At 48.7% G+C, this 23,161-nt stretch overlaps 1 protein-coding gene across 5 annotated transcripts in view; it reads right to left on the reverse strand.

Moving 5' to 3' along the window:
* Window positions 1–23,161, reverse strand: part of ppargc1a (peroxisome proliferator-activated receptor gamma, coactivator 1 alpha) — a 1,145,293-nt gene that overhangs the window by 38,164 nt on the left and 1,083,968 nt on the right. For 3 of the 5 annotated variants that reach the window (XM_072496491.1, XM_072496496.1, XM_072496493.1), the window contains 4 exons: window positions 18,766–18,882; window positions 12,962–13,082; window positions 12,746–12,888; window positions 10,808–10,959 (listed from right to left, as the gene is read on the reverse strand). In XM_072496491.1, coding sequence (XP_072352592.1) covers window positions 10,808–10,959; window positions 12,746–12,888; window positions 12,962–13,082; window positions 18,766–18,882 — 533 coding nt within the window. The remainder of the gene's footprint in view (window positions 1–10,807; window positions 10,960–12,745; window positions 12,889–12,961; window positions 13,083–18,765; window positions 18,883–23,161) is intronic. The other 2 variants (XM_072496492.1, XM_072496494.1) reach the window with 1 other exon arrangement.

Raw genomic sequence — 23,161 nt, forward strand, 5'->3', positions numbered from 1 at the left:
TTTTTTTTTTAAATGTCTCCTTTAGAAGGGGGATAATGTCCTGAAAATGCCAAAACGTTCTTTGCAGGTACAGAACAGATCACATGACCGGACAACATGGCTGTAATGTTATTGAACTGGGGCCACCCTTTAATCCCTTATAAAAACAAATATTGGAATTCATAGTCCTACTTCAAAGAATTCATAACCATCAGGAGCTGTCATTCAAACTATGAACTAACAGGCACCTCACTGTGATAATGAATAGTTGTGAAATCAGTGAGGCAGCACTAGTTCTGCAATGATAATCCTCATGATTACGTCAACAGAGTGAGATAGCAAGCAGTGAGTTTTAATTGCTTTGACAGCTCTGTTGACCGCTCACATTATTCAGCTCATTTTGATAGCTATGTTGACAGTTCCTTTTGATAAGTCCCTTTGACAGCACCCTTGACAGTTCCATTGAGTATATTCACATCTTACACACTACTTTTAACAATTCTAAAAAGCACTCCAAAATGGTATGTGACCTCCCCCAAAGGAGTCCCCGGACCATACCCGACCGCTCCAAAGAACTGTGGTATTTTTAGACATTTTGCTACCAGGTCTAAAGTGCACAAGTCATATTTTAGATATCCCACTATCAAAAATCAGGGGCTGGATTCTCCGCGCCCGATGCTGAAATCGCGGCTGTCGTGGCAATGGAGACTCCCTTTTCCCGCAAGGAATCGGGACCGGCGCCGGTTCCCCGATTCCGCGGGCCCCGAAAAGCGGCGTACTCGGGGAGTACGTCGTGCTGCCTAGGACCTACCTGGGGCCATTGCCAGAGGCCCGCTCCACCATTCTCTGCCCCCAACTGGCCGAAGTCCCGATGGCGGGAAACTAATGTGGTCCAGCCGGTCGAGATACTCGCATGGCGGCTGCAGATTCAGTCCGCGGCCACTCTGGTTGGGGCCGGGCCGATTGGAGGCAAGCCTTATAAGTGGCTGGAAAGGTTTGTGCGGGCGGACAGGGCTGAGCGCCCGGCCGATTGGGGGGTTTATTTTTCAGGTGCAGCTTTGCAGTCCGAGTCCGCCATGGAGCACGGCGCGGCCTCCGACCTGGAAGTGCAGGAGTCCGTATCTGCAGCAAAAACTGCTGGATCTACGCCGGGTCCCTGTTAATCCCCTGCAGGGCTAGGAATTAGTGGTCCTTTCACGCCAGGTTTTCTGGCATGAAACGCGGCCGTCTCATGGAGAATCCAGCCCCAGACCAGCCTGAGAGGTGCAGCTTCCTCCATGAACCATGGATGTGCAACATAGGGCTGGATGTTCTGGTCCCATTGAAGGCACCCCCCCTTTCTCCGCGCAGCAAGTTGCCCAACGGTGGGATGGGCAAGCCACGTAAAATGCCGTAGATATTGACAGGACTGGACAATCCCACCGGCAGCCAATGGTGAGCCTCCTCCACCACCGGAATACACAGGAGGGCCAGAACATTTGCCCTTAGAACCCATCCCCATTTCATCTACTCCCCTCCCAAAACCATGTGAAAATGGTGGGTGACATGTTCAAGGACCGGACTTCTGGATCTGGGCCTTTGCTACCATTTTCGTGACAATGGAGCGGCTCTCTGCCTGTACAGAAATTCAGGCCTGGTTGTACAGGAAGCCTGTGTGATCTATGCAAGACCAGGAAATTCCTATCAACCCACCTCCTCTGATATCAGGGCCCATGTTTGGGATGAATTATGGACTGAGGTACTGTGCCAACAGATCATCCCAGAAAATTCAATTAGTGGCTTAGTGATTCTGGATCTGGAGCCCCAACAGAGACCAGGGGCGTCATTCTCCGACCCTCCGCTGGGCCGGAGAATCGCCGGGGGCTGTCGTGAATCCCGCCCCCACCGGTTGCCGAAGTCTCCGGCACCGGAGATTGGGCGGGGGCGGGAATCGCGCCGCGCCGGTTGGCGGGCCCCCCCGCTCGATTCTCCGGCCCGGATGGGCCGAAGTCCCGCCGATAAATTGCCTGTCCCGCCGGCGTAAATTAAAGCACCTATTTACCGGCGGGACAAGGTGGCGTGGGCAGGCTCCGGGGTCCTGGGGGGGGGCGCGGGGCGATCTGACCCCGGGGGGTGCCCCCACGGTGGCCTGGCCCGCGATCGGGGCCCACCGATCTGCGGGCGGGCCTGTACTGTGGGGGCACTCTTTCCCTTCCGCCTCCGCCACGGTCTCCACCATGGCGGAGGCGGAAGAGACTCCCTCCACTGCGCATGCACGGGAAACTGTCAGCGGCCGCTGACGCTCCCGCGCATGCGCCGCCCCGACATTTCATGGCCGTTTCCGCCAGCTGGCGGGGCGGAAATTCCTCCGGCGCCGGCCTAGCCCCTCAATGTTGGGGCTCGGCCCCCAAAGATGCGGAGCATTCCGCACCTTTGGGGCGGCGCGATGCCTGTCTGATTGGCGCCGTTTTGGGCGCCAGTCGGCGGACATCGCGCCGTTTCGGGAGAATTTCGCCCCAGGATCCTGTATTTCTGCATCTTGGCACAATTTCTTGCCTGTCTACTGCACTCCTGTGCTGGAATTGCACTGCTAGATGCACAAATCTTTAGTCCTAATCTATTTTGGTTATTAGCATAACCTACATAACCTACCCTGACAATCCCTCAAAGGAACAACAGAGTTCTTAGTTATTCTCTGACTTCCAACAGAAGCCTCACGATCAATATGATGATCACTCAAATTCGTAATATTGGCTTTCGTTATTGCTAGCTGATTTGCAAACTTATCCTTAGCTGTTTGACAAATGAACTTTTTATATATTATGGAATGCATTTTGCAGATTAATTTCCCTATGAACATCTTTAATTAGCGATTTAACTTTCACTTTACTTAGAACACTCCTTTTAGTCCTAGGGCTATAGAAGGAATACCTTTCACCTCTGAAATAAAAGTGTCATTGTCCTACTGTTATCACAATTATTCTCGTCCACAGCTAAGCACAATGTGTCTTTCCGAAATCTTGCCTCATAAGTGAAAATGTTGCCCTATTACAAATAACAAGTAACATTAAATTAGTGCTAGATTTTTCTGGCATTCTAAAATTTTGCCTACCAACATATGTAAGTACACCCACCATGTGAGTAAAGTATTGACATATGTCAAGCCTAGGTATGAAACAATATTTGCCCAGAATGCAAGTTTACGGACATTACTAATGAATCATTATGATTTTCTTTTGCAAATTAGCCGAATATAGATTAAGATAGAGGTATCGTAAAGGACAGAGAGGGGCAAGTGCTCCTAAGTTATGTTTAGGAGAATTTTCTGCAGCAGTATGTGTTCAGTTCAACAAGAAAGGAGGCACTACTGAACTTGATTCCTGAAAATGAGATAAGACAGGTATATCAAGAGCCACTGGGGGAATAGTTAAGAGACAGAGATCATTCTGTCATAAGGTTTAGGGTGACAGTGGAAAAGGACAATGAGTAATCCAAAGTAAGAATAGTTAACTGGGGAAGAGCTGATTTGAATGGGGCAAGAACAGAGTGGGGCTGAATAGACTGAAATTAAATGTTGGTGGGAAAATTTATAGCTGAACAATGGGTTACTTTTGAAAAAGAAATAGTTTGGGCACAATCAAAGTATATCCCCTAAAATGGGAAAGGTAGGGCAAACAAATTCAGAGGTCCTGGATGAAAATAGAGATAGAAATTAAGATCAAGAAGAAAAAGTGTGCTTCTGACAGGTATCAGTTAGAAAATACAATGAGAATCAGGCTGAATACAGAAAGTTCAGACGAGAGGTGAAAAAACAAATAAGAGAAACAAAGAAGGATTATGAGGATAGACTGATAGACAAAATGAAGGGGAATCACAAAGTCTTCTATAGGCACATAAATAGTAAAAGGGTGGTAAAAGGAGTAGAGTCGATTAGAGCCTAAAAAGGGAATTTACACATGGAGTCTGGGGGCTTGGTTGATGTGTTAAGTGAATACTCTGCATTTGCCTTTACCAAGGAGGATTCTACCCATGGTGATATAGGAGGAAACTATGTCACTAGTTGATAAGGAGGCGGTATCGTATAAACTGTCGGTACTTAAAGGTAACAAGGCAACAAGGCAACAGAACCAAGTGTGATGCAATCAAGGATTTTGAAGGAAGTGAGGGTGGGAATAATCTTTCAACCTTCCTTTGATTCAAGGCAGATGTCAAAGTTGAAAACATTGTGTCCTTGTTTAAAAAAGGTTGTAAGAATAAGTCCAGCAACTACAGGCTAGAAAGTTTAACTTTGGTGTGTGAAAGCTTCTAGAAACAATTATAGGATAGAATTAATAATCACATGGAATAATCTGAGTTGATTATGAAGAACCAGCATGGATTTCTAAAGGAATATTTTATTTGACTAGATTGTTGTTTTTTTTGAAGATAAAGCAGAGAGGGTTGATGAGGGTAATGTTGATGTGGTGTACATGGACTTCCAATAGGTATTCAATACAATGTTACCCCACAGACTTGTGAGAAAAGTTATAGCTCTTGGAATAAAAGGGACAGTAGGAATGTGGATACAAAATTGGCTGAGTAATAGGAAAGAACGAATAATGGTGAATGGTTATTTTCTGGGCTGGAGGAAGGTAGAAGGGTTCCCCAGGGGTTGATATCATGACCCCTTCCGGCGTGGGGGGCGGTACCGGATGGGAGCCCGCACTGGCTCGTAGGGGGAGGAGGGGGGGGGGGGGGACTTTGAGGGGGAATTCAATCCGGGGATCGTCGACAGAGGCGGGAGCAGCCGGGGTCAGCAGGAGTCAGCTGACTTACGGGAGTGCAATGAAGGGAGCAAGGGGGCTAGGCAACTGCCTGGCCGGGGCGGGGGGGTGAAACTGGGTTACTGCTGTACTGACTGAGGGGGAGATGGAGGTAAGAGGGAGAGTCGGGGCGGGGAGCCCCCCGCCTGGAGGGGCCTGAATGGGCTGGTCAAGAGGGCCCGGGTGTTCGCGCACTTAAAGGGACTGAAGGCAGACGTCGCAATGTTGCAGGAGACACACCTGAAGGTGGCGGATCAGATCAGGCTGAGGAAGGGATGGGTGGGGCAGGTCTTTCACTCTGGGCTGGATGCGAAGAATAGGGGTGTTGCAATCCTGGTGAGCAAGCGGGTGACGTTCGAGGCGATGAGTATTGTGGCGGATAATGGGGGCTGATATGTGATGGTGAATGGTAGACTGCAGGGGACCCGGGTGGTGCTGGTCAATGTGTATGCCCCGAACTGGGACGATGCAGGGTTCATGAAGCGCATGCTGAGGCGGATTCTGGATCTAGAGGCGGGGAGTCTGATAATGGGGGGGGTACTGGACACGGCACTGGATCGATCTAGGTCGAGGTCGGGCAAGAGGCCAGCCGCGGCCAAGGTTCTGAGGGGGTTTATGGATCACATGGGGGGAGTGAACCCTTGGAGGTTTGCCAGGCCAGTGGCTAGAGAGTTCTCCTTCTTTTCCCATGTGCACAAGGTCTATTCACGGATAGACTTCTTCGTGGTGAGTAGGGCGTTGATCCCAAGAGTGGAGGGGACGGAGTACTCGGTCATAGCGATTTCGGACCACGCCCCGCACTGGGTGGAGCTGGAGTTGGGGGAGGAGAGGGGCCAGCGCCCGCTGTGGCGCATGGATGTGGGACTGCTGGCAGATGAGGAGGTCTGTGGGCGGGTCCGGGGATGCATTCAAAGGTACATAGAGGCCAATGATAATGGGGAGGTACCGGTTAGTGTGGTTTGGGAGGCGCTGAAGACGGTGGTTAGGGGAGAGCTAATCTGCGGTTCCTGGACCAATTGAGGTTCCCGAGATGGAGGAGGGACAGGTTGAAGGTTTGGGGGCCCCGATCGGTATGGAGGAGCTGGTTAAGGGGTTGAGGAGTATGCAGGCGGGCAAGGCCCCGGGGCCGGATGGGTTCCCGGTCGAATTCTATAGGAAGTTTGTGGAACTGTTGGGTCCATTGTTGGTGAGAACCTTCAACGAGGCGAAGGAGGAAGGGATTCTTCCTCCGACGATGTCTCGGGCGCTGATCTTGCTTATCCTCAAGCGGGACAAGGACCCTCTGCAGTGTGGCTTGTATAGGCCAATTTCGCTCTCAATGTGGATGCCAAGTTGTTGGCGAAGGTCCTGGCCACTAGGATGAGGACTGTGTCCAGGGAGTGATACATGAGGATCAGACGGGGTTTGTGAAGGGCAGGCAGTTGAATGCAAACGTGCGGAGGCTCCTGAATGTGATCATGATGCCCTCGGAGGGGGCCTGGGGGGGGGGGGGGGGGGGGGGGGGTGAGGTAGAGGTAGTGATAGCAATGGACGCGGAGAAGGCCTTTGATCGGGTGGAGTGGGAGTACCTGTGGGAAGTGCTGGGCAGGTTTGGGTTCGGGGAAGGGTTCATAGGATGGGTAAAATTGCTATACCAGGCCCCGGTGGCTAGCGTATCGATGAATTGGCTGAGATCAGAGTACTTCAGACTGTACCGTGGGATGAGACAGGGGTGCCCACTGCTGTTTGCCCTGGCAATTGAGCCGCTGACTATGGCACTAAGGGAGTCTAGAAACTGGAGGGGGTTGGTCCGGGGAGGGGAGGAGCATTGGGTCTCGTTATATGCAGATGACCTGCTTTTGTATATTGCGGATCCAGTGGAGGGGATGGCAGAGGTCATGCAGACCCTTTGGGAGTTTGGAGACTTCTCAGGATACAAGCTCAATGTTGGGAAGAGTGAGCTCTTTGTGGTGCATGCGAGGGGTCAGGAGAGGACACTGGAGGAGCTGTGACTCAAGAGGGTGGAGAGGAGTTTCCGGTATTTGGGTATCCAGGTAGCCAGGAGTTGGGGGGTCCTGCACAAGCTCAACTTGGCGCGGTTGATGGATCTGATGGAGGAGGACTTTAGGAGATTGGACGTGTTGCCACTCTCTCTGGCGGGCAGGGTGCAGTCCGTTAAAGATGACGGTCCTCCCTAGGTTCTTGGTCGTGTTCCAGTGCCTGCCTATTCTCATCCCTAAGGCCTTTTTCAAGTGAGTGAGCAAGAGTATTATGGGGTTCGTATGGGCAAGTAAGACACCGAAGGTTAAGAGACTGTTCTTGAAGCGCAGTCGGGGGGGGCTGGCGCATGCCGAATCTGTGTAGCTACAACTGGGCAGCTAATGTGGCAATGATTCGGAAATGGGTAATGGAGGGAGGGCGGCGTGGAAAAGACTGGAGGCGGCGTCATGTGTGGGTACTTGCCTGGGGGCACTGGTGACAGCACCGTTGCCGCTACTGCCGACGCAGTACACCACGGGCCCGGTGGAGGCAACACTGAGGATCTGGGGGCAGTGGAGACGGCACGGTGGGGGGGGGGGGGGGGGGGGGGGAGGCGGTGGGGGCCTCGGTTTGGTCCCTGATACGGAACAACCATAGGTTTGCACCGGGCAGGATGGATGGTGGATTTCTAAGTTGGCATCGGGCGGGAATTAAAAGGATGGGGGACTTATTCATTGACGGGAATTTTGCCAGTCTGAGGGCGCTGGAGGAGAAATTTGGGTTACCCCCGGGAAATGCCTTCAGATATATGTAGGTTAGGGCATTTGTGAGGAGGCAGGTAGGGGAATTCCCGCTGCTGCCAGCCCGGAGGATTCAGGACAGGGTGATTTCAGGCGTGTGGGTCGGAGAGGGTAAGGTCTCGGCGATTTACCAGGAACTTCAGGAGGCGGAGGAAGCCTCGGTGGAGGAGCTGAAGGGCACGTGGGAGGAGGAGCTGGGTGAGGAGCTGGATGAGAGCCTGTGGGCTGATGCCCTGGGCAGGGTTAATTCCTCCTCGTCTTGTGCCAGGCTCAGCCTGATCCAGTTTAAAGTGGTGCACAGGGCGCATATGACAGGGACGAGGATGTGTAAGTTTTTTGGGGTAGAGGACAGGTGTGTGAGGTGTTCGGGGAGCCCAGAAAACCCATATGTTCTGGGCGTGTCTGGCGCTTGAGGGGTTTTGCAGGGGCTTCGCAAGGGCTATGTCCAGAGTCTTGGATACTCGGGTAAAACCGAGCTGGGGGATAGCAATATTCGGGGTGTCAGACGAGCCAGGAGTGCAGGAGCCGAAAGAGGCTGGAGTTTTGGCTTTCTCTTTTGTATATTTTCTTTCCTTCTGGAGTGTTTTGTAAAAATTTATTGGAAGAATTTTGAATAAAAATATTTTATTAAAAAGAAGATATTGTGACCCTTTGATTTTCCTGACCTATATATTAATCCTGGGGCTGGGTTCTCCCGTTCCCCAGCCGCATGCTTCTTGGCTCCGTGCGGTTCGCTGGTGGCGAGATTCCATCTTCCCACCGCTTGTCAATGGGATTTCCCACTGATGCCACCTCATGCCACCACGGAGAATTCCGGCCCTGATATATATTAATGATCAAGATCTCGGCGTGCAGCCAACAGTGTTAAAGTTTGCGGATGATACAAAACTTGGAAACATAGTAAGCTGTGAGGAGACAGTGCAGAACCTCAAAAGATAAAGACAAGTTAGTAAAATAGGCAGTTGGTGGAAGTTAAAGTTCAATATGGAGAAGTGTGAGGGGATTCATTTTGGCAGGAAGAACATGGGGCGAAATTCTCCGGAAATGGCACGATGTCCGCCGACTGGCGCCCAAAACGGCGCCAATCAGACGGGCATCACGCCGCCCCATAGGTGCGGAATGCTCCACACCTTTGGGGGCCGAGCCCCAACATTGAGGGGCTAGGCCGATGCCGGAGTAATTTCCACCCCGCCAGCTGGCGGAAACAGCCTTTGTTGCCCTGCCAGCTGGCGCGGAAATGACATCTCCGGGCGGCGCATGCGCATGAGCGTCAGCGGCCGCTGACAGTTTCCCACGCATGCGCAGTGGAGGGAGTCTCTTCCGCCTCCGCTATGGTGGAGACCGTGGCGGAGGCGGAATGGAAAGAGTACCCCCATGACACAGGCCCGCCCGCGGATCGGTGGGCCCCGATCGCGGGCCAGGCCACTGTGGGGGCACCCCCCGGGGCCAGATCGCCCCGCGTCCCCCCCCAGGACCCCGGAGCCCACCCACGCTGCCTGGCCCCGCCGGTAAGGTAGGTGGTTCAATTTATGCCGGCGGGACAGGCAATTTATCGGCGGGACTTCGGCCCATCCGGGCCGGAGAATCGAGCGGGGGGGCCCGCCAACCGGCGCGCCGCGATTCCCGCCCCCGCCGAATCACCGGTGCTGGTGACTTCAGCAACCGGCGGGGGCGGGATTCACGCCAGCCCCCGGCGATTCTCCAACCCGGCGGGGGGTCTGAGAATGTCGCCCATGGAAAGAGAATATAAAATAATGGTACAACTCTAAGTGGATGTGCAGCAGCTGAGGGACCAAGGTGTATATGTGCTTAAGTCATTAAAAGTGGCTGGACAAGTGAGGGGAGCAGTTAATAAAGCATACAGTATCCTATGTTTTATTAACAGTGGCATAGTATACAAAAGCAAGAAAGTTGTGCTGAACTTGTATAAGACAATAAGTAGACCTCAGCTGGAGTATTTTGTACAGTTCTGGACATTACTTTAGGAAGGATGTAAATACATTGGAGATAGTGCAGCAGAGGATTACAAAACAGAGGCAGGATTCTCTGCGAACTGGCGGGGCGGGCCACCCCGGAGTCGAGGAGTGAACCACTCTGGCGTCAGGCCGCCCCAAAGGTGAGGAATCCTCCACACCTTCAGGGGCTAGGCCGGCGCCAGAGTGTTTGGCGCTGCACCAGCTGGAGCGGAAGGGCTTGACGCCATGCCAACTGGCGTCGAAGGGCCTCTGCCGGCCGGCGCGAGTTGGCGCATGCGCAGGGGGCTTCTTCTCCACACCGGCCATGGTGGAGGTTGACAGTGGCCGTTGTGGGGGAAAAGAGTGCCCCCACGGCACAGGCCCGCCCGCAGAATGGTGGGCCCCGTTCGCGGGCCAGGCCACCATGGGGGCACCCACTGGGCCTAGATCTCCCCCCCCCACCCCGAGGACTCTGCAGGCTGCCCGTTGAGCCAGGTCCCGCCGGTAAGGACCTGTTGCGATTTACGCCGGTGGAACCGGCTGAAAACGGGCGGCCACTCGGCCCATCGCGGGCCGGAGAATCGCCGGGGGGGCCGCTGCCAACGGCCCCCAACCGGTGCGGTGCGATTCCCACCCCCGCCAAAACCCCGGCGCCGGAGAATTCGGCAACCAGCGGGGGCGGGATTCACGCCGCCACCCGGCGATTCTCCGACCCGGCGGGGAGTCGGAGAATCCCACCCCTGGTTCCAGGAATGAGAAACTTCAGTTGTGAGGATAGATTGGAGAGGTTGGGGCTATTCCCCTTGGAAAGGAAAGTGCTAAGAGGAGATTTGATATAGGTAGTCAAAATCATGAGGGGGCTGGACAGAGTAGATAGGGAGAAACCATTCCCACTTATAAAAGGAAACGAGAGCGCACAGATTGAACGTAATTTGCAAAAGAAGAAAATGCAATGTAAGAAAATACTTTTTCAAACAGCAAGTGGTTCTGATCTGGAATGCACTGCCTAGAAATGTCATGGAGGCAGGTTCAATTGAGGCACTCAAAAGGCATTAAATGATTATTTGAATAGAAAGAATGTACAGGGTTATGGGGAAAGAGCAGGAGAGTGGCACTAAGTGGCTCATCTGGAGCACCAGTGCAGACATGATGGGCCAAACATCCTTCTACTACACCGTAATAATTCTGTAATTCTGTAATGTAAGACAAAATGGTCTTTGTTGAACAAACGTTTATGAATAATTAAATAAAACTGCAAGAATATAATAGTTTAGTTCAGATGCCTATTTTCTCTTTGAAAACACAAGAGATATTGATTGTAATGCAATCTCACCTAGATCTGCATAGTTAGATTTGTAGAACTGTCTACGGCCACCAAAGCACAATTCAAAAGAGGGCTCATTAGATCTTCGCAAAGTGTGTCCATTCTCAAGGGCAGCAAATGCATCACAGGTGTAACGATATGTGATGAAACCATAGTTATCACTGGAAAAAATCGGAGCAAAAGTAATATATGTCACTCATTGCGGCTAACCTTGCAAATTATACATTAGACACATAATAAGTCCACCCCAGTGGGCTTCCATCTGTCAGACATTAAAGGAAGGAAATCTTGCTTCATTATAGAAACATGTTAAAATGATTCACATATGATGAGGAGTCACTTTGAAGTGCTTTGACAAGGCAAACATGGGGCAATATTTTATGTTCCCCTGTGGTTGAGTTTTCAGGTGGGGAAGTGGGTACAATTCACTGGATGCCTTTCCTGCTGCCGACTTTCCAGCCCCAGGCTTGGGCATGAATTAATGGGTGACAGACAAAGCCTCAGATCAGCTCTCATGCAAATTCAGGCCACTTTCCACCTGGCTGCAATTTTCAGCTGGTGGGAGGAGGTTGATGATGGGTGGGAAGCTCAGCGGGTATGTCTACTTGGGCTTTGAGAAGGAAAATAGGTGCTATCTCCTTCATGAGCCCCCTTTCTGATTGGATGGCATCTCCAAGGTCTACCATCTCCCATCCCAGCTGTTCACTATGTACTCCAGCCTCCGCCCCCTCATCCCACCTACCCCTGCACCACCCCACCCAACCCACCAAAACGTCCTGTCCTGACCTGACTGAGAACCACCCCAACTTACCTTTCATCCAGGTCCTGACTCTCCTTCTTTAGGCCTGGGCATTCCTGGTGGTACTGTTGGAACCAAAGAGCTGCCAACCAATCAGAAGTGGGACTTCCTCCCCAGATAGGGTCAGAAACATTAAATGGCTGTGGGGCAGCTCGCGGGAGCGGGGTGAGTTTCAGTTATAGGGCAGGTAACCCAGCCACCTGTAGAACCCTGTTTGTGGAAACAACTTTTCAAATCAAAAGATCCCACAAACAGCAATGAAATAAATTATTGGTATCTCTGTTTTCAATCAAAATAATTGAGAGGGGTTTGCAACAGGACACTGGGATAACACCCTCCTCTATTCTAAATAGTGACATGGAACATGAGATAATCTAAATAAGTAAGATCTTTTATTAATCTACATACTCTAGGGTCAGTTTTAACTTATTTTGTCTGGCAGTAATAGGCCAGTAATGACCTCAAAGTGTTTTTTTTAAGTTGGTAACCTTATTAGCCATGACAATGTGACTGCCACCATTTTCTAATGTGAATCACTGCTGGATTCCCAAAACATTTGCCTACTACAGCTGGAGGATCCACGTCAAAGTGCAAATCGGTATCCTAGAACCCCTTTTGTATTTTACAGAGGAAATAGTTGAACATGCACCTAATTTACCAACCATTTCCACAGATGATGAAGCCAAAGAGGTCAGTCAATGCATGGTTGATATTATTCAGTTGTTGCCTGGAGGAGCACGAGTGATTCTCCTGGCCGCACAAAATAATCTCGGCTGTAGCTACCAGAGGTTTGATCTCCACAGCTGTAACCCAAGCATTTACCTTGAAGGCAACCAAGATACCACAATATTGATCAACCTTAATCTGGAGAGCTGTACTGGGAAGCCCATTTGGTGTCCCACATCTCAACATCTTGATATAAATAAGGCCATGGGCACAGATGACAGGAAGGCATGCTCTGCCAGTTAGTCACTCATAAGTCAATACCAATCACATTTACACTCTAAAATTATGAACAACTTTCCAGATTCATTTTGTTCCTACTATGTCTGAGTTCTACACTATTTTGTGAGCTATTATATGAATACCATATTTTGATTATTCAGGAACACATTTACTATGTAAAATGTAGCCATTTGTAACTTTACCCATCTTCACGCAAATGGACAGTGCATTCTTCGATTTCACCAAAAACTTCAAAGCGTCTCTTCAGTTCCGTACGGGTTATGTCACCCCTAACTTTGCCCACATAAATAACACGGCGTTCCTCCTGGAGAGATTTAAAAAATATCTTAGGAAGTCAAAAAGTCATGCTTACATTTATAACAGATCTTAATTAGAATAAAAGCTACTACAGTGCTTACAATTGCCTTTTGCCTTTGACGTTCCCTTTGCTTTGCTCTTTCAAATTCACGTTTCTCATAGTCTCTTCGATATTCCTCCCTCTTAAGCCTTTCATTTTCATATTCCTCATAGCTGTCATACCTGAAGAAATTGAAACAATTGAAAAATTTTAAGTCAAAATTGTGCACGCAGTGTTTTATGTAGAAACGTCTTCATTTTACATTAATAGGCATTCACATTCGAAAGGTTCCCATTGCACCTCAGATAATTAAGTGTGTTTCAAAGTTAGACTTAGATACTCACAGTGGGAATGAACTTCCTTGGGACTTCTCCCACTCAGCTAACATAACTTCAATGGCAGCCTTGTTTGCATGCAAAAACTAAAAATGCAGTAAAGTTACAGCAGTGGAGTGTAAGATGCCGTGAGGACGTTCTGGGGTATATACATTCAGAGTGACCTTTGAAATACATAGCAGCTTTTGTTATGTGATTCTTCCTTGAACTTCAAACTAGGGGGAAGTATTCTTCAAAGGACTAGGGGCAGCACGGTAGCACAGTGGTTAGCACAGTCGCTTCACAACTCAGGTCCCAGGTTCGATTCCTGGCTTGGGACACCGTCTGTGCGGAGTCTGAACGTTCTCCCCGTGTCTGCATGGGTTTCCTCCGGGTGCTCCGGTTTCCTTCCACAGTCCAAAGATGTGCAGATTAGGTGGATTGGCCATGCTAAATTGCACTTAGGGTCCAAAAAAAAGGTTAAGTGAGGATACTGGGTTACGTGGATAGGGTGGAGATGTGGGTGCTCTTTTCAAGGATCGGTGCAGACTCGATGGGCCGAATGGCCTTCTTCTGCACTGTAAATTCTATGACTGTGGCGAAAATTCACAAGCTACAATCCCAGCAGACGCCTTGTGATTGCAACTGGCTAGTTCCCTCCAGCATTGACCCTGCCAAAATCTCTGAGGACAGTGGGAAGGGATTTTACTTGCACACGTCTTGTGAAATACCTAAACTCTCACTAGCTGCTTCATAGAATCCTCACAGTGCAGAAGGAGGCCATTTGGCCCATTGTGTCTGCACTGATCCCCCAAAAGAGCACCCCACCACGCCCATTCCCACAACCCACCCAAACAACCTCCTAACCTAACCTACACCAAGGAGCAATTTAGCATGATTAATCCACCTAACCTGCACATCTCTGAACTGTGAAAGGAAACTGAGCACCCAGAGGAAACCCATGCAGACACGGGGCGAAAGTGCAAACTCCACATAGTCACCCAAGGCCGGAATTGAACCCAGGTCTCTGACGCTGTGAGGCAGCAGAGCTACCCACTGTGCCACCTCCACTTCACCATCCAGCTGTTGGTTTTTTACAGAACAGGAAACCACGGATATGAAGTTATGTTCTACCCTTCCACAGGACAATGCAAATATGTTGGAACACCAACGAGCAGTATCATTGCACTACCAGGTACTCGCTAATGTAAATCAATACTAGGAGTTGTTTTAGCACCTTCTATCTAGGGTTTGCATGTCATGCACTAAAACTGTAATTTTGTCACTGCAACAAAGCACATTTAATCATATTGTCACTGTGAAATTTACAGTATTGATCAAATACTTCAGAAGTAGGTCAGTTACACTGAACAGAAAATAATCTGCAAAAGAAAACAATTCATATTTCTAGCACCTTCTCAGAAGTTAAATTAAGGTGCTGAACCAGCAGAAATCCCTCAACAACTTACAAAGCAGCAGATTCACTGAAGTAACATAGCAACTTTGCTCCATGACACCAATGTTTGATCTAATCCTTTAATATTGTACGTTTTGATGAGCTTTTGTACTCATCGACGTGAGGGACATCAGTGCTAAGGAATTCATAATTTTTCATCTTTGGGATCCTGTTTCCACGTTGTTCATAAGATAGATTGAATGCCTAACAAAGCTCTATTTAAAACAAGCAAAAAGACTGAAATAAAAACAGAAATGGGTGCAGTAAGCAATGTGCAACTGAAATTTCAGTGCATTGTTGAGACAGAGTAAAGGGAACTTTAAAATAAAAACAGAAAATGCGTAAAACTTTCAGCTGGTCATGCAGCATCAATGGAAAGAGAAAGTTCTGGCAAAGGGTGGGTAAGATCTGAAATATTACTCCAACATTTCTCTCTCCAAAGACCCGATATGACATGCTGAATATTTCCGACATCTTTTGCTCACATTTCAAAGTTCCCTTTGCTTTGTCCCAACAGTGCCCAGATATGTCAAACATTTGTGACACACATTTTATTGCTTTCTAAAATATCAATTTCCCATAGTTTAATGAATCAGGGGCTACTATGGATTGTTTTCAACTATGGACTCATATTTACTTGGACTTGGGTTCAGGCTGTCCAGATGCTTTTCACATTGGACTCTTAGGGCAAATCCTCCACCTTGCAACGTCACAAACGCAAACCGCGATTGGGATGAAAATCAGGGGCGAGATTCTCCGACTCCCGCCGGGTTGGAGAATCGCCGGGGGCTGGCGTGAATCCCGCCCCCGCCGGTTGCCGAATTCTCCACCACTGGATATTCGGTGGGAGCGGGAATCGTGCCGTGCCGGCCCCCCCCCCCCGCGATTCTCCGGCCCGAATAGGCCGAAGTCCCGCCGCTAAAATGCCTGTCCCGCCGGCGTAGATTAAACCACCTACCTTACTGGCGGGACACGGCGGATCGGGCGGGCTCCGGGGTCCTGGGGGGGGCGCGGGGCGATCTGGCCCCGGGGGTGCCCCCACGGTGGCCTGGCCCGCGATCAGGGCCCACTGATCCGCGGGCGGGCCTGTGCCGTGGGGGCACTCTTTCCCTTCCACCTTCGCCACGGTCTCCACCATGGCAGAGGCGGAAGAGACTCCCTCCACAGCGCATGCGCGGGAATGCCGTCAGCGGCCGCTAACTAGCTCCCACGCATGCGCTGCCCGGAGATGTCATTTCCTCGCCAGCTGGCGGGGCGCCAAAGGCCTTTTCCGCCAGCTGGCGGGGCGGAAATTCATCCGGCGCGGGCCTAGCCCCTCAAGGTTGGGGCTCGGCCCCCAAAGATGCGGAGCATTCCGCACCTTTGGGGCGGCGCGATGCCCGACTGATTTGCGCCGTTTTGGGCGCCAGTCGGCGGACATCGCTCCGTTTCCGGAGAATTTCGCCCCGGGTGTGGGATTCTCTGTGCCTCTGCGCCGTAATCGTGCTCGGCACGGGGCAGAGAATGGGTATCAGACCCAATATCATGTCTGACGCCGCTCCCACGATTCTCCAGTCCCCGGAGAATCACCGCCAATCAGCGCGCGCGGTCCAGGGGCCATTGAAAAAGACCCACGCGGCGATTCTCCAAGTGCAGCTGGCCAAGTTCCCGCTGGTGTGGTTCTCTCATGGTTCCCCCTGGTGGGGGGGCGGGGGGATCATTCACCGGGGGGCCTCCAGGACGGCCAGGCTATTGATCGGGGGCCACCGATCCGCGGGCGCGCGCGATCTGGAGGGGGCCTATCCAGATAAATCCAGAGTGATTCATGCGCATTTCTACGCGGGCGTGGGGACATAGCCCCATTATTGGAGAATCCCGCCCCGGGCGTCCAGCCAAAACTGAGGTCGACGCTCAGCGCCAATTCGGTCGCTGTGATCCAGTTCCTCATTGGTAGCGATAATGAGGTCTGCGTCCTGCGTCGGTATGCAAAACCAGCATTTGCATACGTTTAAATGTGATTAGCAGCTTGGAAACATTATGCTCCGCCCTTCCGTGGTCCTCCGCTCCTCTCAGACGGAGGTCTCGTGGGCATGAATTACGACAAGCATTTACAGATGTGGCCTGGGTGTCATAGCTGCGGAGTGGGAGCAAATGGCTAATAAACATTGCAAAACTGTGGAAAACTATCAGGCTTGTTGGGGGATGGCTGCAAACGCTGTGGGCAGTAGTGGGTAGTGACTTGGTGCCACGTCCGTGGACATGGGGTATCCCACTCTGGATCAGAGTGGCCTGGCTCAGACCAGCATTGCTGCCGTCTGCCTTTTAAATGCACCCCTTTGGTGCTACTGGCTGCTCACATTGCTGAGTGCTGCCAGTGTCCTTTAAATGGTCAGACGGCCTCTGATCATCTGGGAGCCCACCCAGGCCATCCCTCTGGACACCCTCATACCCCAACTGTATCATCAAGAGCCAAGCTCAATCAGGAGCCCACCACGTGTTGGCACTTCTCGGAAGTGCTGCCCCATTGCCGAGGAAGCAGAGGATCAGCAGAGCTCACCTCAGACAGAGGACACCTGCACCACAGCCTTTGTAACTCTCCCTGATTCTTTGCCTTTCTCAGGGCAGAGGAATTACTCGTGACCCCACCCCTCTGGATCACCAGCTGTCTCCTCCTGGTGAGAGTGGCAGCGCTGAATGCCTCTGCCACCACCTCCCAGGCAGTATTCAGAAGGGCAGGCTATAGTCTGCAGCCCATTCTGGGGAAGAGGGTCCATGCATTCCTCACTGGTATGGAGCTGTGGGTCAACGTCAGACTCCTGACCTCGGGGGGCTGGTTGTCTCTGAGTCATACTGGTGGCTGCAATGAATGTGTGGTAAGCGGAGCACTTCTTAAAAACAGCTCCAGCTGCCAGCCTCTTTGGCGCTAACTTTGGCCCCAGGGGTTAGAACGCCTGCTGGGCCGGGAATTGCTCGGAATTTGCGGCAACAGAGTGCTGGCCCATTTGCTTATCCTGAATTGCTCCACAAATAGCACCGACAACGGGAAGGCAAACTGCACGGAATTCAGTCCTGGCGTCAACAAGTCTCCTAAACAGAGAATTTTGCCCTTAGCCTCACCGGTGAGACCAAATTTGCAGGACTAAATGTAGTTTTTACCAGAACTGGACACTAATGCTGCCTGCATACATAAAACATCCAGCTGCTGCTTGCTGGCATGTAGAAAACTTGAAACACTTGCTCAATGGACAATACTTTTGTTTTCCCCTCCTGCTGTTATATGCATCCCAAAATGTGTCCTCTGGTTCACTTTAATTGGCTCCTTGTAAAAGGCTTATTACCTGCTGCTCCCACACTGAACTAAAACTCAAGACACCCCGGTCAACCTTAAGCAGTGAGAAAAACCATGAGGGAGGCTGGTATATACATGCCTACTGATAGATTGACAAATCTCTCTCATGATTAAGATTATTATTTGATAAAAGTAGAGGTGTCGGAGCTGGGAGTCTTGAGACACATCTGATGGTGTAAAATGGAGAACTAGGTACATACATATAGTGGTTGTGAAGTGAGAGAACTCAGAGGCACAAATGGTAGCAGAGCCATTATGGCAGCAAGGAATTGAGGAACTATCAGAAGTATAGTTGATGAATCAGGATAAACTGTAAATAAGAAAATCACTAGCAGTATTTTGGGTAGTCAAGGAAAATATATCATTGTCCGTTATTCTTCTCAATCAATTAAATGCAGAACAAATACTGCTTCCTGTAACTCGGTAATTTAGTACTACAGGAGCAGCGTCCCTCAGATGTAGTTCACATCACAATAGACTATGTTTCAATGTAGAGAATAGCATTTACTTATTAATAATTTTAGACTAAATAAGTTAGACATTCAGGTAATTATTAAGCACATGCCCAAAGTTGGCATTGATTAACTCTGATTTTAACAAGGAAGTTGATTTTTTTTTTAATGAGTACATTTATTTGAATAAGCACCTACCTGAAAATCTCAGTGAAGTATTAATCTTATTGCTTTGACATCAGGAGGGAAGTGTACTTCATAAAGTTTGGTTTAATAGCACACAGTAAAAGGTTCTACACTATTATATTCCCTCACCTGGGTCTACTATAACAGCCATAAGGTGATCTGGAGCGTGACCTTGAATATGAGCAAGGGCTTCCACGAGATCTGTGTTGTACCCTACTGCACCCTGAATCAAAGTAGTGATGTGATCTATAAAGCAAAATAAATGTAAACATATGATCACCAAAAATAATGCTGATGGTATATTTTTTAAGGTATGAAGATTGATTTTATTCAGCATTTACTAACCCACTGGAAAGAAGAGCATAGGTTTAATTCTTTACATGCACAGCTAAACCATCAAGGGAGATATGAGCAGAGTGGAAGCACTACCACATCAGACGGTTGTGAAATGTTGATACACCTTTTAGCTACCTTGTTACTAACTACAAATGGCAAAGATATGCAGAGAAGATTACATATAGACCAAGGGATATAATGGGAGCAGAGGGGAAAATAACAAAATAATAAGAACATTTTACATTAAATATATTATAGTTCACCCTATGGCTTTTAGGTAGATGTGCAATACCAGATATGATGACTGGAAGACTTCAGGAATATTGGATTCTAAGCGTTGGTCATTTTACGGGTTAAAAGCCTGGGGTTATAATGTGATTGACTGCAATGGTCATTCTTTTTGAAAGAATTCTGTTTTGCAGGGCCTGGGTATTTTTAGCAGCCAGAAGGCGAAATTGACAAAGGAATGTGTTTTTCAGTCTGGGCTAATGAACTGTGGTTTGACTGAGAAAGTCCCTGGGGAGTTAATATGCTTTGCAGCCCGCAGAGATAATTTGTTTTTTAGCTTGGGGAGATGAGATCATTGCTGGGTGGGATCACGGAATGCAGAAAGACATTTTGAAAGACTTTAGAGATGCAGATTTTGGAGAAACTTTGGAAACTAGGCCGATGAGTCTCATGTCAGTAAAAGGTAAATTTGGAGATAATTCTCAGGGACATAATTTATACCCATTTGGAAACAAATTGACTCATTAGCGATAGACAACATGGTTTTGTGAAGAGGAGGTCGTGCCTCACTAATTTGAACAAGTTTTTTGAGGAGGTGACAAAGATGATTGATGAGGGGAGGGCGGTGGATATTGATCACATGGACTTCAGTAAAGCCTTTGACAAGGTGCCTCATGGCAGACTGGTACAAAAGGTGAAGTCACACGGGATCAGAGGTGAGGTTGTAAGATGGATACAGAACTGGCTCGGTCACAGAAGGCAGAGGGCAAATGTAGTTTAATCCAGACAAATGTGAGGTAATGCATTTTGGTAGGTCTAACATAGAGGGGAAATATACAGTAATTAGCAAAACTCTTTGGAATATAGAAAGTCAGAGAGATCTGGGCGTACAGGTCCACAGATCTTTGAAAGTGGCAACACAAGTGTACAAGGTAGTCAAGAAAGCATTGGAATGCTTGCATTTGTTGGATGGGGCATCGAGTATAAAAACTGGCAAGTCATGCTACAGTTGTATAGAACCTTGGTAAGGTCGCACTTGGAATATTGCACTCAATTTTGAACGCCACACTACCAGGAGGATGTGGAGGCTTTGGAGAGGGTGCAGAGGAGGTTTATCAGGATGCTGCCTGGTCTGGAAGGTGTTCGCTATGCCGAGAGGCTGAATAGACTCGGACTGTTTTCATTAGAACAACGGAGGTTGAGGGGTGACCTGATAGAAGTCTACAAGATTATGTGAGACAAGGATAGAGTGGAGGGGTCAGTCACTAGGGGCCATAGGTTTAAGGTCCATGGGGCAAAGTTTAGAGGAAATGTGCGAGGCAAGTGTTTTGCACCAGAGGGTGGTGAGTGCCTGGAACGCACTGAAAGTGGAGGTAGTGGAAGCAGATACATTAACGGCATTCAAAAGGCATCTCGACAAATACATGGATACGATGGGTATAGAGGGATACGGCACTAGGAACTGTTGAGGGTTTTAGCCAAGGGTGGCATCATAACTGATACAGGCTTGGATGCCTGAAGGGCCTGTGTCTGTGCTGTACTGTTCTTTGTTCTTTGTTAACTCCCACAGTAAAGTAGATTGAGAGCTGTATGTTTCTTTTCATGTTGTTCAATGGGAAATTGTGTAGTAGTGTTCAAGGGGTAATTGTAAGCTGTTCTTTTCGGTGGGAAATTAAAGAAGTTAATATTGTATTCATTATAAATTTTGTTTTAAAAATACCAAGCCCTATTTCTTCATGCAATCACCCCTCGAGTGAATCGTTCTTTCCACACAGTCTTACAAATAAACTAAAATATTAGAGTTTTGGTCCAGTATCCTAGCCACTGTTGGGGTCTGGTCTGGGATCGTAATACAGGAGAAGTAAATTCAATCCTTGGTCTGTGTTTGGTTAGTTGATACCAGTTTTGGAAAAGGGTTGCCCTGGGTGAACAAAGAACAAATGATCAGGATTCCCACCTTTCTGGTGATTTCTGTGATTCCTGATGAAGTATGGCTGGTGATGAATGCAAAGGATTGGCTCAAAGTGCAATGCCTTTCGTGAAAGAATAGCCTTCTGCCATTCACTGGTTATGCCGAGTATGAAGAATTCTGACTGGGGTATGATATCAGAGGACAACGCGTGGTGTCAAACCTCATTCCAGCAAAGAATCAACAACTTTTGGAGAGGAAGGGAGGAAACCAGGGGGAAAAAAATATAGATTATGGTTGGAAATCTCCATGCATTGCTTGTGAATGCTAATCATTGATAACCAAGGGCAAGCACAGCAAATAATACTAAGATCAATTTAAAATTTCTAATTTAAATGGAACAGGAAGTAAGCAGTTCATATCCTGTCTCAGATGCAAATACTCTAATTTTGAAGTAAGATTGGTGGACAACTTAATAAAAGCTGTTTTTAGCAGAGATCATTAATTTAGCTATATTCTGCCTAGGTTTGTCATGAAATCCTGTGGGACTGATGATGTGCACACAATGGCCTTTCCTCCATGTCTATCTCCCTCTCTTTTTTGTCACCTCTACTGTTGGTTGAGTACAGCTCTTGTTAATATAAGGAGGGTGGGGGAACTGAACTACCCATATAATTCTAAGAAAGCACCAACACTGACAGTACCAAATACTCATTGCAGCGGTGATCAAAATATTCTTGAGCCTGGAGACCAGGGGGTGGATTCTCTATTGACAATAGAAAGCACTTAGCTCCTTTTGATGTGGTGAAAAGTTGTCAATCATAGCAAGAGTGCCTTTAAAGATTGTGTTAGCATCAAAGCAGGGGGATGGAGGTGCATTTGAGCGTGAAAGAAAAGATATATAAATAACCCACCTGTCCCTGGACTAATAAAACTGCCAATCACTGACTCGTGAAATGTATGGCTGTGAGAAATTGAATGGGAGTTTTGCATTTCAAAGGTTGCCAAGGGATTTGAAGCCCTTTCAGGTGTACTTGGAATTTGAGGAAACCTCTAACACTTGTAACAGCTGCTGCTTTAAACACTTTTGTCTGAGGCAGCAGGTGTTAGGGAAGGGCCAGTGATATTTCACTTACAGCCTGGACTGCTCTTCAGCTTTCAGGCAGGGATGACTGATGTGGGTCTTTCATGCGGGGTCTAATGGCGCCTCTGATGGTGGGATCTGATGGTGGGCTCCTGATGGGGTGGTCTGATGGGGATGACTGATGGGGGGATCTGATGGGTGGGGTCTGATAGCAAGTCTGGAGAGGTTGGTGGGGCTGTCATTGGGGAGGTGGTCAGGACACTCTCATGTGTGTGGTGCTGTGGAGGGGGATGACCCATTATTCCCGTGGAGGGGGGAAGATGCCTCTGCATGTTAGGGGAGGCAGGATTTACATTGTGGGGGGAGGGGGGCCCGCTGCCAGACCTCGGTATGGGTCTTCCTGCTCAAAATGGCGGCGCAATACTGAGAAGCTCTCCCCCATGCATAAATTTGTATGGTAAAGGACGGGTGACCCGCATCCTGGGCTCCGCTCCTAGTGCCAGTGGAGATCAGTCCCGATTCTCCGCTGGTGAGAGCATTTAGTCTCCAGAACAGAGAATCCCGGCCCTGATATTAAACAGATCTGAAAGGATTTATTTATCCTTTTAAATTTAAATTGCTATAGTACAGCAACACAGTTAATTCCTCCATGGTTATAATAATTACTTTTACTATAATTTACAATATATGCCAGGATATGAGGTTTGAGCCAAATATACTGAACGTATTACCCCTTCCATTATCCTTGAGTATGCAGCAAACTATCCAGAGTGCTTGCTTATGTTATATTTATATGTTAATATTTCTATAATGTTGTTTTAATTTAATTTTATCAGTTTACTTTGGGTTATATGCCACTTATATAGTGAACTCTCCTGAGTTTAACAATGTTTTACATTTATTGTAATGATAGTTATGGTATATTGTGCTCATAGCACCAGCCTGATAAATAACTCTGCTTGACAAAC

Source organism: Scyliorhinus torazame, chromosome 3 (assembly GCF_047496885.1).
Source record: "Scyliorhinus torazame isolate Kashiwa2021f chromosome 3, sScyTor2.1, whole genome shotgun sequence".
Classification (NCBI taxonomy): domain Eukaryota; kingdom Metazoa; phylum Chordata; class Chondrichthyes; order Carcharhiniformes; family Scyliorhinidae; genus Scyliorhinus; species Scyliorhinus torazame.